The following is a 13,241-nucleotide window of genomic DNA, read 5'->3' as shown; positions in this document are numbered from 1 at the left end:
GAGAACCCGAATAAAAGACAGGCATCTGTGACCATAAGCTGTTCTTCCAGTAGCTCAGTTAGCATGGCTAGGTGTTTTATGTGGTGGCTTAAACTGGTCCATCACAACCAGGGAGTGATGTCCACAGCGAGGCAGCAGCAGAACTGGAGCTGTGGGCGCTGGCAGCTGCAGGGGACTGAGTACCAGATAAGCAGCACAGAGCAGATGGTGAGGGCAGGGCAGCGCGAGGAAGGAGCCCGGAGCCCCGCTCTCCCCTGCTGCCCTACAGGCTCAGTGGCTGCATAATTATGCCTGTGGAGTCAATAAAGCTGGTTGTGTTCATTGTTCTCCAGATAACAGAGCTCAGACCTGGAGGACTGGAAGGACTGACCTCTCACGCCAATTCTGAGTGAAGCAAAATCTCCTGGAAAAATCCTCCTAATGAATGGTGCATGTTATCTTATCTTCCCCATGTCTGTTTTTTGTCTGTTTAGTTCATAACCAAGTCCTCCACTTGGAGGACAAAAAAAAAGAAAAAAGAATTAGTTAAAAAGAAGGCTATATCTTACACCCACTCTAGTTGAAAAATCCTTGATCTGAACTATTTTTCAAGATTAAAAAAATGAGAGAAAAGCATCATGAGCTAATACATTTATTTTAGATTATGTGGATAATTTAAAAACTGCTAATGACAATGAGATTTGCATTTATCTCAAAGACTAATTTAAAAGTAAGCAAACATTTTCAAAGTGCAGTTAAAGACTCCAATAAAACGCCTTGGTTTATTAGAGTAAGGGAAGAAGAAACAATAACACGACTTGAGGATGTCACTGTCAGAACACAATAGTCCCTGGGATCCTTTCACTGAAACGAGAGTTCAGATTGCTCAGACAGCAAATTGAGCTGCAGATTTGTGTTCTGTAACACTTACTAAAATGTATTTATACAGATACACACCCTGCTTGCTCTTAACCAGGAAACTAGAACTATGTCTACTAATTCAGAAAGGACTGGCTGTATGTTCACAGGGGAGAGGGTGTGTCTTATGGCTTGGAGCAGTGAACGCTCTGGTTATTAGCCTTGCTTATTTTTCCCTATTCAGTTTGAATTCAGCGCTAAGCAAATCTCCAAGAGCAGGCCTGCAATTCCAGCTCTGTATGTTAATCAATTTGCCACAGCCTGAGAAGCCCTGAACACAAGCTGGAATCACCCTCAGCTTTCATGGCTTGTCTTTGCACTTGCCCCCATATGCAGGCCTCCCTTAGCCAATTCTGAAAATCTGGATGGATTGGATCCAACTTTTTTCTTCTCAACTCCTTTAGACATACTTTTATTACACGCATTTCTGTGCCAGTATCTTTTGTCATCTCTGGCAGACCAGAGGGTGGATGGAAGCTGTTATCCTCTGCGTATGAGCAAAAATATCACTCTTTCTCTTACTGTCCCATACAGAGACCTTTAAATGACACTGGCATCACATTCAAAAGACAAGATGACGAGGCCTTTGAGAACCTCTCACACTCAGCCTGGGCTCTCTGTAACATGCATTCATTTCCTTAACACTTAAGCTCCATCAAGATGCGAGTACTACATACAAAAAAGAATAATCACTGGTTCAGTTCCATGGGCAGTTTCAGGGACAAGAAAGAAGAAAATACTGTTGTGCTGGATGATAGCTCTATGGCAGCCTTTCTTACCAGCCTCTGTTACTGGGCTGTATGCCTCTACCCACGTCTAGTGCAGGTTCTTCCTAAAGAAAAGTGTAAGTATGAGCTGCTACTGAGTGAAAACAGCCTTTTGATCAAAGGCCAGTAAGAGCTGAGAAGGGAAGGGATGAAGTGCTTTCAGGCAGACAAGAAGAGGTGGAACTCACAACAACATGTGGAATATGGCACCAACCGCCATCAGGTTCTCAAGGTATCTCACACTGGGTGAACTCAGGGGAGTGTTCACAGACTCTGAGCGACTGCAGGTAGGGAGATGAGAGTGAACATACTACACATGATGCCACTCACAGCCTAAGACTAAAGACCCTGGTGCACCAGGGTAAGCAAGACATTTCCCCATTACAAACAGGGAAACTACACGTATTTGACTATTGTACATGATCAAAAGAAATAAGATGTTTACCGGAGTCCACGCATTGAGCTAGACATGTGCTCAGAATACATTCAAGGTAACCTGCTCTCTCTCAGAGCAGGAGGGACTTCCATTCACACTGGTGGGATTTCTACTTGAGCACCAAAAAGGAACCAGAAACTTAGTTTCATGTGACAATATAAACTAGCAAAAGAAAAAACTACAAGGCTTTCTTGGCCTGTCTCAGCTCCTGATATTCAGCCTAATTTTCCTTGCTCATTTTCAGCCCATTTATTCCTAGATAAACCCCCTGGCACTACAGAGAATAATCCTCTTCTCTCCTGGGATTCCGAGTGAAAAGGGAACATGTCACTCTGTATGACAGAAAGAACTGCCAAAATAAAGATGCTAGTGAGGACTGAATTTTTAGCATACGTCTCTTTCGGGGTGTGAATAGCACCAGGATTCAGTAATAGGGGCCACGTACTTTTAGGTCACCAGGTCAGCTCTGACTGCATCTTTCAATAATTTTGACAGTCTGCCATCTGTGACACAAGTAGCAGGTGTTCATGTGGATCTTGGTCAGTACATGACTACTAGCAAGGCTTGCATTTCTAGAAGATCAACAATTTTCAGCAAGCAGCAGTGCAGCTCTAGAGCCAGCTTCTGGACTTGGAGCCTCACTACCTTAAGAGGACAATAGATTCACAGCAGCTTCAGCTAGTATTTGCAGAACAACAAAATACCAGTGAATTCACAGTGCCAAAGCCCTGCTGGATGGCAGGCGGGAGCACGACACCTCCTCCAGAACCCAAGGCAGAGGCAAAGCAATGGCAAAACATCCACCAAAGTTTGCAAGGTGATGATCTTCACTGTCTCCCTGTGCTCTGAACATGCCTTGAGAAGCTGATTGAAGACCGCACTGATGGCAACCAGGGCAGTCTCAGTGCACACAGAATACTTTTGATCGAGACTTTTGCTGCTGAGATCACACTGCTTCTGCTTTACTAATTACAGGAATTGGGATTCACAGCGTTCCAGATAGGTCCCTTTTCACCCAGATTCTGTGGCCCACAGACCTAAGTAAACAGAAATTAATAAGCATAAGGCTTCTGAATAACATCTCAGAAAATCTTCTGAATATTTTATCATAAGAACTTAGTTACACATTCATGGCAGCTTGGCTTATTCATTCTAGCGCATGATAAAGTCCTTAAGGGATACCTGCGGACTAATTGGTTTTGTCTGTGTTAGTGTCTAGTCATTGCATGAATCAGGCAATGCTAAATTTCCAGCTTAGACTAAGAGCTCCCTACAGATAGAGAACTAGGCTGTGTTGTCTGGCAGTGTAAGTGACTTGGGTTCAAAAGTTCTTCAGCCCATACATTATTACTACCCTTTCTTCCATGACACATGGTTGCTAGAGAGGAATAATCTCATGCAAACACCCTAAGTCATAGTAGTCTGCAAAAGCAACGAGAAAGAGTGAAGCTGGGAGTAAATCCTCACCCTAAGCGATCTGTTAAGGGAGGCAGCTATGGGCAAAGATCCTGCCTGCACAATTCTTCTATTACTGCTTGGAATCCAGACCTATCCTCTTGGTATCAAACTGGGAGATTTATGCAGGGCCTGCCAAATCTCAGCAGTTAACAAGAAGCACTGAGAAGAAAGGACTGAGAAAAAGATGCCAAACAGATACAGTTTTATTGCTACAGCTTTATGCAGCAGGGAAGGAAGATGGGACTTGCCTCTCCCCTATTAGCACCTATTAGCTGCTGCAGAGCCTTTTGCAGGAGGCAGGATATAAAACACACACCCATCTCCTGCTCTTCCATGCCATTTGCTTTGGGGCTAGATCACAGCTTTACATGAGTACGTGAAATGGCTTTGTTCTGGGGTTACTTCAATGCAGTTATGCAGTATCCAAAAGGGCAGTCAATTATGAAGTCTCAGAAGGACGAAGAGTTTCTGACATCCTACGCCTCGACATGTGTAATAATGCAGACCAATTTGCTTGCTTTGTAACCTTGAATCTCATGCCTCAGGGTGTAAGTTAACTATCTCTAGGGCTCTAGAGGGAATATTTTCCCTCTGATCTTCCAGCAATGCAGATGTTACTAGGTACATCATGGAGGTATTCACCTTCTTCTTGAGCATCAATTACAGATTACAGCTGTTGGAGGCATTTGTATATTTTGGTACTAAATTGATACAATTTCATTAGTGTAATCAATAGAGCTACACTATCCTGGCAGAGCTTGGTCCGCTGCCAGCACTGACACTTGAGCAAAAAAATTTTTACTAGTTTGTTTCCACATACCAGCTTAAAATCAGGGCAGCAGCTCCAAAGTCTGGTTGGTTTCTCCAGTGCAATTTGTAGAGATGCATCTAAGGTAGTTTTTTACTAGTAGTGCAGTACTAGGAGTTGCTTTATCAACTACTTTGCTGGCTTTAGACCCAAAGTCCTGACCTTTAACCTGTTGTGAGCTTAGTCATCCTGCTTCTCCCTCTATGGCTGTTGTCCTTCCTCAATGCAAGTCATCTAAAATGAAATGGCAACTTCTTCTCTGGACAGGAGAGGTGGGCTGGCCTCCTACGCATTTGCATCAGCTTTGCAAATAGAGAGATGAACTTTACTCATCACCTGCCACATGAAATCCTTATCAAAGCAAAGACTGCTAGAGGGGTCCATTTTATTAAGACTAGAAATTCTTTCAGGAGCACAGTCACAAATGCCCTGACATACAAAAATGTATGTAATTTCATCTGATGAGACAGCTAACACTCAGATGGAACAGAAGCACTTTGTCTGGGCTAGGTAAAAGCCAATGAATAGCACACAGAATCACAGAATCACAGAATGGTCAGGGTTGGAAGGGACCTCTGGAGATCATCTAGTCCAACCCCTCCGCCAGAGCAGGGTCACCCACAGCAGGTTGCACAGGATGGCGTTCAGGCGGGTTTTGAATGTCTCCAGAGTGGGAGACTCCACAACCTCGCTGGGCAGCCTGTGCCAGTGCTCTGCCACCCTCAAAGTAAAGAAGTTCCTCCTCATGTTTAGATGGAACTTCCTATGTTCAAGTTTGTGCCTGTTACCTTTTGTCCTATCACTGGGCAACACTGACAAAAGACTGTTCCCATCCCCCTGGCACCCTCCCTCTAAATATCTGTAAGCATTAATAAGATCCCTCCTCAATCTTCTTTTCTCTAGACTAAAAAGACCCAAGTCCCTCAGTCTTTCCTCATAGGAGAGATGTTCTAATCTGCTAATCATCTTTGTAGCCCTTTGCTGGACCCTCTCCAGCAGATCCCTGTCTTTCTTGAACTGGGGAGCCCAGAACTGGACACAGTGCCCCAGATGCGGCCTCACCAAGGCAGAGTAGAGGGGGAGGATGACCTCCCTCAACCTGCTGGCCACACTCTTCTTGATGCACCCGAGGATGCCATTGGCCTTCTTGGCCACCAGGGCACACTGCTGGCTCGTGGTCATCCTGTTGTCCACCAGGACTCCCAGGTCCCTTTCCACAGAGCTGCTCTCCAGGAGGTCAGCCCCCAACCTGTATTGATGCAGGGGGTTATTCCTCCGCAGGTGCAGTACCCTACACTTGCCCTTGTTGAATTTCATAAGGTTTCTCTCTGCCCAACTCTCCAGCCTGTCCAGGTCACGCTGTAAGGTGGCACAGCCTTCTGCCGTGTCAGCCACTCCTCCCAGTTTTGTGTCATCAGCAAACGTGGTGATGGTATGCTCTATCCCTTCATCCAGGTCATTGATGAACATATTGAATAGGACCGGACCCAGTACTGACCCCTGAGGGACACCACTCGTTACTGACCTCCAACCAGACTCTGCACCACTAACCACAACCCTCTGAGCTCTATCTGTCAGCCAGTTCTCAGTCCACCCCACTGTCCATTCATCTAACCCACACTTCCTAAGCTTGCCTATGAGGATGATATGGGAGACAGTGTCGAAAGCCTTGCCAAAGTCAAGGTAGACAACATCCACTGCCCTCCCCTCATCCACCCATCCAGTCACCCCATCATAGAAGGCTATCAGATTAGTCAGACATGACTTCCCCTTCGTGAATCCCTGTTGACTACTTCTGATAACGTTTTCTTCCAGGTGCTTTGAGATGACACCCAGAACAAGCTGTTCCATCATCTTTCCAGGGATGGAGGTGATGCTGACCAGCCTGTAGTATCCCAGGTCACCCTTCTTGCCCTTTTTGAAGACTGGAATGACACTGGCTTTCCTCCAGTCCTCAGGCACCTCACCTATTCTCCAGGACCTTTCAAAGATGATGGAGAGCACCCCAGCAATGACTTCCCCCAGCTCCCTCAGCACTCAAGGGTTCATCCCATCGGGCCCCATGGACTTGTGGATATCCAGTTTATCTAACTGATCTCACATTAGACTCTAATTGAGTCACGTGTGACTTCTCCCTGTGCTTGAAGATTTCAAAGTCTAGAAGAGATCATTGCATGTTATTACGGCTAAAAACACATCCAGTTCCCTGCTTGTTGACCAGAATATCTATATTTCTGAGGAACTGAAGCATACAAGCTCTCCCCTCTCTGAACAGCACCTTATTCTGCTTATTTGGTGATGCTAATTGATGGGTCGCAGAATGGGGTATTTTGTTAATTAAGACATGGCAATACATCAGCTGGAGAAAAAGTAGAAGGAATTTTCCATACCACAGAAAATATCTTAATGCTAAAGGAAAACTGAACATGCCTGATGAATTTCTGGTCACTACAGAGTATCACTCAGATAATCACAGAAAAAAGGAACTGATTTTTGTTACATCTCTTTATATACTTGCTGAACAACTCACAGAATACAACTTTGGAATACAAGACAGCACAGGAAAAGAGAAGTTCAGTATGTACAGAAGACATTATCTTTTACAGGTCATTTCTTAAAAGCAGGAATAAATGCAGATAGACAGCACTTACAAAGCAAGGTGCAGAAAGCAGAAGATGGGCACTGGGCTGTCAGTGATGAAATAGCCTCCTCTTTTCCAGAAAAACACCTATTTATTGTACACCATGATAAGAAAGAAGCTCAAGCATAAACAGGACAGTAAATCTATACAACATTTGCAAAGTCTAGTTCAGACTATTGCATTCAAAATATCTGAATGCAACTTCATCCACAGTCTCAAATTCTGTTTTCTAATTTGGTTTATTAATGACATGAGGCAGAAACTGTCATCATGTGTTTATAAAGTAGCCAGTACTCCCAGGAATCCAGACTTATTTGGGACACTGGATATAACTGTTTAAAAAAGAGAAAGAATCTACCAAAGCAACTGTTTTCCAACATGATCCACAGATCAGATCAAATTCAATCCTGCATATGTATATATTAATTATGTATATTACACATCTCAACACAACAGCAGTGGTACTCATGAAACCAAGTGCTGAATTTGATCCACTGTAGTATTTATTTAATGCACTGAATTCTTTGACGTATACCATTTCCTATATGGCCATGAAGTTTAAAAGTTAAATCCCTATTGTGATTCTCTGTCATGACTCAATTTTGGTCAACAATTTGAAACCCTATTTGAGTTCTGGGGTGTCCATCAAGAGGTGCTGATATGCTCCAAGGAGGGAAGGAGCTTGAGTAAAGACAGACAAGGCACAAGGCATGAGAAATATGTGTGAGATCAAGTTAAATAAGCTACTTAAACCTGAGATGCTAATTTAGCAATTTCAAGAGGGCCATATTTCTACAGACAACCCAAGACATAAAAAGAAACAAAATTTCCTTAAAAAAAAAGAACCTCACTGTTGTTTTGAGTGTTACATTTATTGAAACACATCCCATCCAGCTCAATTAACTGCTTTCTTACTCTGAATGCAGCAGGTCTGCAGTGCATAGAAATGTAATTATTTACACAGCACTATCATTGCCACTACTGTCTGTACTTCTAAAGCATCTTGATTACTCTACTGATAACACCATGGAAATGCCTATAAATAAAATAATCATCTCCCCTCATTAAGTTACAGCTCATGGACTGAGGAAGGATGAGTTTCCTTTGTACGTTCCTTTTGTAAATTTTATCATTTCACAACAGAGGGAGTAACGTGCCTCTGATGACACTCAAAGAGACAGACTGTCAGGATTCTTGTCAGTATTTCAGCTTTGAGCAGCTTGCATTTTTGCATGAATATTTTCTCCTGAAAATAAAGTACTGTTTGTCAGAATTAGGCATTCAGGAATCTCTTTCTAATGTCAGAATCAGACATGCAAAAACCTCTATCATGCCACAAGGTCAGATTTTATGGAGCAGTATGTCATGGAAACCCTAATAGCAAACACTGCACCCATAGCAGAAGCTTCTAGTTCTAGCTTCAATACTAAGAACACACATAGGTGGAAAATTTCAAATACGCTTAGATTAAAAAAACAAACATTGAAGGAAACCTTCCAATAAAAACAAAGCCTTGGTGAACCAGGTTTGCTCTTCAGGAAGCTTCAACAGTAATTGATGCCACAAACAAATATCAAACATTCCATTATTGTCAAATCACAAAATCTCATTCTTTTCAATAACTACAATACTGCATGTAGATTTACATACAGTGAAACTCCTGGTGGTGCTGTCTGAAACACACAATGAAATATCACATTTCATAAACTGGTGAATTATAAAGCCATCATAAGAAGTTAAATGTGATATCTTTACTCAGACTTTACTGAAATCACATTTCTGCAACAGAAAGTGATGGTGAAGTTGTCAGGTTGCCCCAGTCAAAACAGTGCTGAGTTAAGGCACTAGTCACTGTACAGGTGTCAGAGCCCGACATGAGGAAAACAAGGTTGCCTTTCATTTATTGATTCAAGAGTTATGTATGGTGTGCTGTCTGGTGTGGACAACAGTTTGCAGTAGGAGCTGCTAAATTACATAGACCTTTGTGCTCCTTGCTCAGCTGTAGCCCCATGCAAGGCAGCCCCTCCAATGACAGATCGCAGTCTACCCCGCAGCAGCACTACTCTAGGCAATCTGTAACTTTAGAGCAAGCAGCATTTCCCAAATCCCCACTTAGGAATCAACACAATTTCACAGGCTGGTCCAGTCACCAGGCCACAAGCTCAGTTCAGTTGATGGGTTGATTTGGTCTTGCTCTCCAGAGGTAGAGGGGAAACACCACTTCCTCCTGTAACTAGCTAAAAGGCGGAGAAGAGAACAGTTTGATGGAAGATCACGGGGCATTTCTATTTCTGCACACCATCCAAAGCAACATCTCACCTCCAAAATGCTGGCAGTTCTCAAACGGAGGCAATTTACAGGTTAAGATTAAGATCCTCATTCACAACTGTGAGAGCAATAGGACTCTGTGTCAGCATGAGCAGGCAACTGCTTTCAGGTCAGATCCATCTATTAAACCCTCTGTAAAGCTGCTGTGACTCAAAACACATGGTCCTGTGCCCATGTATGTTTTCCTTAGTGAGGATGGATCATTTGACTCTCCCCTTCCTCTTCCCCCAGCCACTTCCAAGGTTTCCAGTACATCACTCCCTGTATCACTGCTTATTTACAGCATGCTACTATATCTATGGACAGTCTAGCTGGGAAGACACCCAATCACATATAAACTATGCATCTTATGAAGAAAAAGTGCTCAGTAGAGACAAGTGGAAAGAAAAGCTTTGACAGGCAGATGAGATTTTTGTGTATCTGAAGCTAGAAGCAGCCACTAACTAACATGCAGGATACAGAGGTTGGGACAAAGCAATACCAGACAAGTTAGAGTGACATAGAATCATAGAATGGTTTAGGTTGGAAGGGACCTTAAAACATGCTACTTTCAGCTCCCTGACACTGCACCTGGACTGTGCAGGGCACTTTATGAGCTTATATTTGGGGTTGGAAGGATGAATATTTTCATATGTAAAGTCTGCATGTTAGTTGGAGGCATTGCCTAGCGTTGGCATGGTATTTCAAGAGCCAGTATTTGAATAATTTTCTCCAGAGACAGGAAAGAGAGAAATTTAAAGCAATAGTATCAATCCCTAGAATAGCCAGCGTCCAACCCCCACACAAAAGCTGTGCTGCCTTACTCCAGAATTTGGAGCAAGAAAAGAAGTGACAAAAATAATATCATCCCTCAGTTACAGAAAACACAGAACTGTTAAATCAAGCTTAGAATTTTCCTTGAAGAATCTAGCTCTTCCCAGTCCCCAAAGTTATCCTCCACATTCCTTTAAGGGTTTTCATAGATATAGCAATATAAAATGGCTTATTGCTGTGTAGCTGCTAACAAGAGACAGATGTTTCTTTCAGTTCCAGGAAAATGTAGACATGAAGAACATTATGATGACACACTAAATATTTTTGACCTAAATCCCTTTCTGCATGTTATCTCTTCATGCATTTAGTCAAGAAAGTGCAATACAGTTCCATGCTTTTCCTGCTAATTACTGAGCTTGACAGAAGAGCATGCTTGGATCAATTACTTTATCTTAGCAAGCAAGAAAAGTCAAGCAACACATTTTCACTTAGTGAATCCAAAGCTTGAGAGTTCTTGCAATTGCTTCAGAGCCAAATCAACTGGTGGCTGTCAGCCGAACTCCCCATGTTATTTATTTAGCTAGTCCGGAAGACACGCACTGCACATTGGCGTGCAGGATGGAGCATCTGTTTCACTCAGACGGTTGGCTACATTCTTTACTTGATATTAATATCAGTGAAAATTTAGTAACTTAACCACTGGCATGAGAAGTCTGACTTGTAACAGAACAGATGGCAGTGATCATCTCAGGTTAATTTTAGGCTTCAGGAATCATTCTGAGTCAGCAAAGCCTCAAGATAAGAGAAAGAAAAAGACATAACAGCTGTAAAATCTCCTACCTGTTTCCCATCCAAGGTATACAGCTTTTTGACCACTCCCGTCTCCAGTTTTATAGCTTCAGTGATATCGGTGAGAACTTGCTCAAATGAATGGGCAGTCTTCTTGTTCAAGAGCACGCGGACTGCCTTCCGGGGCTTCACCCCACTGCGGATGATGGTTACCAGCTTGGGACGCACAAAATCTTTGTTCTCCTTTGCCTGGGCACTGTTGCTGCTGGCCAGAGACTGAGGTGCTTTCTGGTTGGCAGATGTCTTCACATTGACAGACCAGTTGGGGTTGACATTCTTGGTGTATTCCACCTTCTTGAAGAAGTTGTCAGATGAGCAGACGTAACTCTCCCCTTTTGAAAGAAATGAACAACAGTCTAATTCTACAGTTATTCCCGTAAGACTACTGAAACACAGACACTCTACGTTTCCCCCATGAATCACGTAAATCATTAATAATTGTTTTTATTAGCAATTCCATGACAGCTTGTTATTAAAACATTTTGTCTTAATTTTATATTTATGCTTATTTAAAATATTACTAGTATTTCCCCAAACTAAGCGAGTCAGCCATAGCTTGCATCAGCAAATACATACTACCACTCAGTAAAGTGAACCAGGGTTTAAAAAAGGTTGAGAGTTATAAAGGTATTTAGATACTTGAACATGCAACTAAGCTGTCTAAAAGCTCCTAAACACCAAATTCATTTAATCACCTAAATTATTTTGTAAATTTGCCAGTTTCCTCTCCATCTTTACAGACCTCGCTACTACTTCAGTCTGTCATCCCCCGCCAAGAGGATATCAACATTCATCCACAAAGTACCTTTTGTGTCATGCCTGAAAAATAGTGAAAACCTGGTACTGAATAGTCTCTACCAAAAGCAGCTTTGATAAATCTAGCAGGCATAACAAATATGATTCAATGTAGCGTCAGTGTTTTATTAGAGGACAGACCTAGTGGCTGCTGAGATAAAACACTACACCAAATACCACTGTTTACTTTTATATGTCTGGTACCAACCAAAAATATATGAAATCCAAATTTAGACATGGTAGAGAAGGGTTACACAGTCTTGTTAGTAATTTATAAAAGAACCCTTCCTTATCCCATCCAAAATTAGTTTCAAGCTTTGTCTGTAATTTACGGCATCCTATCTAAGGTTTGAAGAGCACCTTAAAGGATTTGTCTTCTTTTGCGTCTGCAAATCTGATGGATGCTAGAAGAGTTATTACTAGAACGAGACTATAAAACAGTAACCCTAAGGGAATGTAGCTGTCTAGTCTGAAATGACTCAGGCTGCTGAGCATTTGAGGACGCACTGAAAAAAAGTCAGTCATTGCTAGAGGAAGAAGCTTTGTCTCACCATTAGATAAAATTTTAATAGGAACTGAAGGCATATCATGGGTATCTGTAGGTTCTTATGAAGTTTCTTTCAGTGTTTTATTGGGCTGATCTTACAGAATGAAGTTCTTCAAATATTATGATAGGTTTGAAATCAAAATATAGATTCAGCTATTTTGAATACGAAGAAATCCTTCTTCATGTAAACAGACTGGCTGCATTTCCTTATCTCTTCCCTCTTATGAACGACAGATACTGAACATCTTTGAAAAGCTTACCCAACATGTGAGTCTGGCTTTCCATTACAGGATCTCTAGGACAGGATTTGATATCCAAGTGGCAAAGGTGTAAATACGGATTTCTATATAGCCCACTGATTTCCACAGAATTTCATGGTCCAGGCATGTAACGTATCCAGTATGGTGTTCATATAGTTATCCTTCTGCTGACTAAATTGCATTTTTGATGGAGGCACTGAGATAATCCCTGAACATATGGTGATACCACTAACAGTTACTCAATAAACAGAAGGCTTTATAGGCTTAAAACAATGGTCTGTGTAGTATTTATGTCCTTATTAGTGCTAAGTGTTTGACGTCACAAGCAGCCATAGAAAAGGTGCAGGATGCTAACTGGTTTTTTTAAACCCTGACTTTGTACCCAGTTTGCCAAAAAGTGATGTGTACTTGTGGTGCTTCCATGACCAACTGCAGCTTTTCTCCATCTCCCCAGTTGCATAAAGAGACCATTTATCAACAGGAAGCAGATATTCTGTTTTCCCTTCTGAAGATGGAATAGAAATACAGAAGAGAGAAGGGAGCTAACGATTCATGATGAACACTGTCAGCTGGGCATTTTATCAACTAGTGAGCGTACCCCAAACTAATGCAGTAATCCCACCAGGAGTTTCTGTTGGCTTGAACAAACAATCCAAATCTATATTTGAGGCATGTACACTGTCAGCAAAACCCCTCAATAAA

General features: G+C 42.2%; 1 protein-coding gene across 1 annotated transcript in view; it reads right to left on the bottom strand.

The window, feature by feature from the left end:
- DCX (doublecortin) overlaps positions 1-13,241 on the bottom strand; it is a 75,996-nt gene that overhangs the window by 52,250 nt on the left and 10,505 nt on the right. The window contains exon 3 of the mRNA XM_082488273.1: positions 10,929-11,269. Coding sequence (XP_082344399.1) covers positions 10,929-11,269 — 341 coding nt within the window. The remainder of the gene's footprint in view (positions 1-10,928; positions 11,270-13,241) is intronic.

The sequence above is a fragment of the Vanellus vanellus genome (genome assembly GCF_965231255.1).
Source record: "Vanellus vanellus genome assembly, chromosome: 10".
Lineage (NCBI taxonomy): Eukaryota > Metazoa > Chordata > Aves > Charadriiformes > Charadriidae > Vanellus > Vanellus vanellus.
The sequence above is the reverse complement of the archived record's forward strand: the minus strand, read 5'-3'. Positions and strand labels throughout refer to the sequence as shown.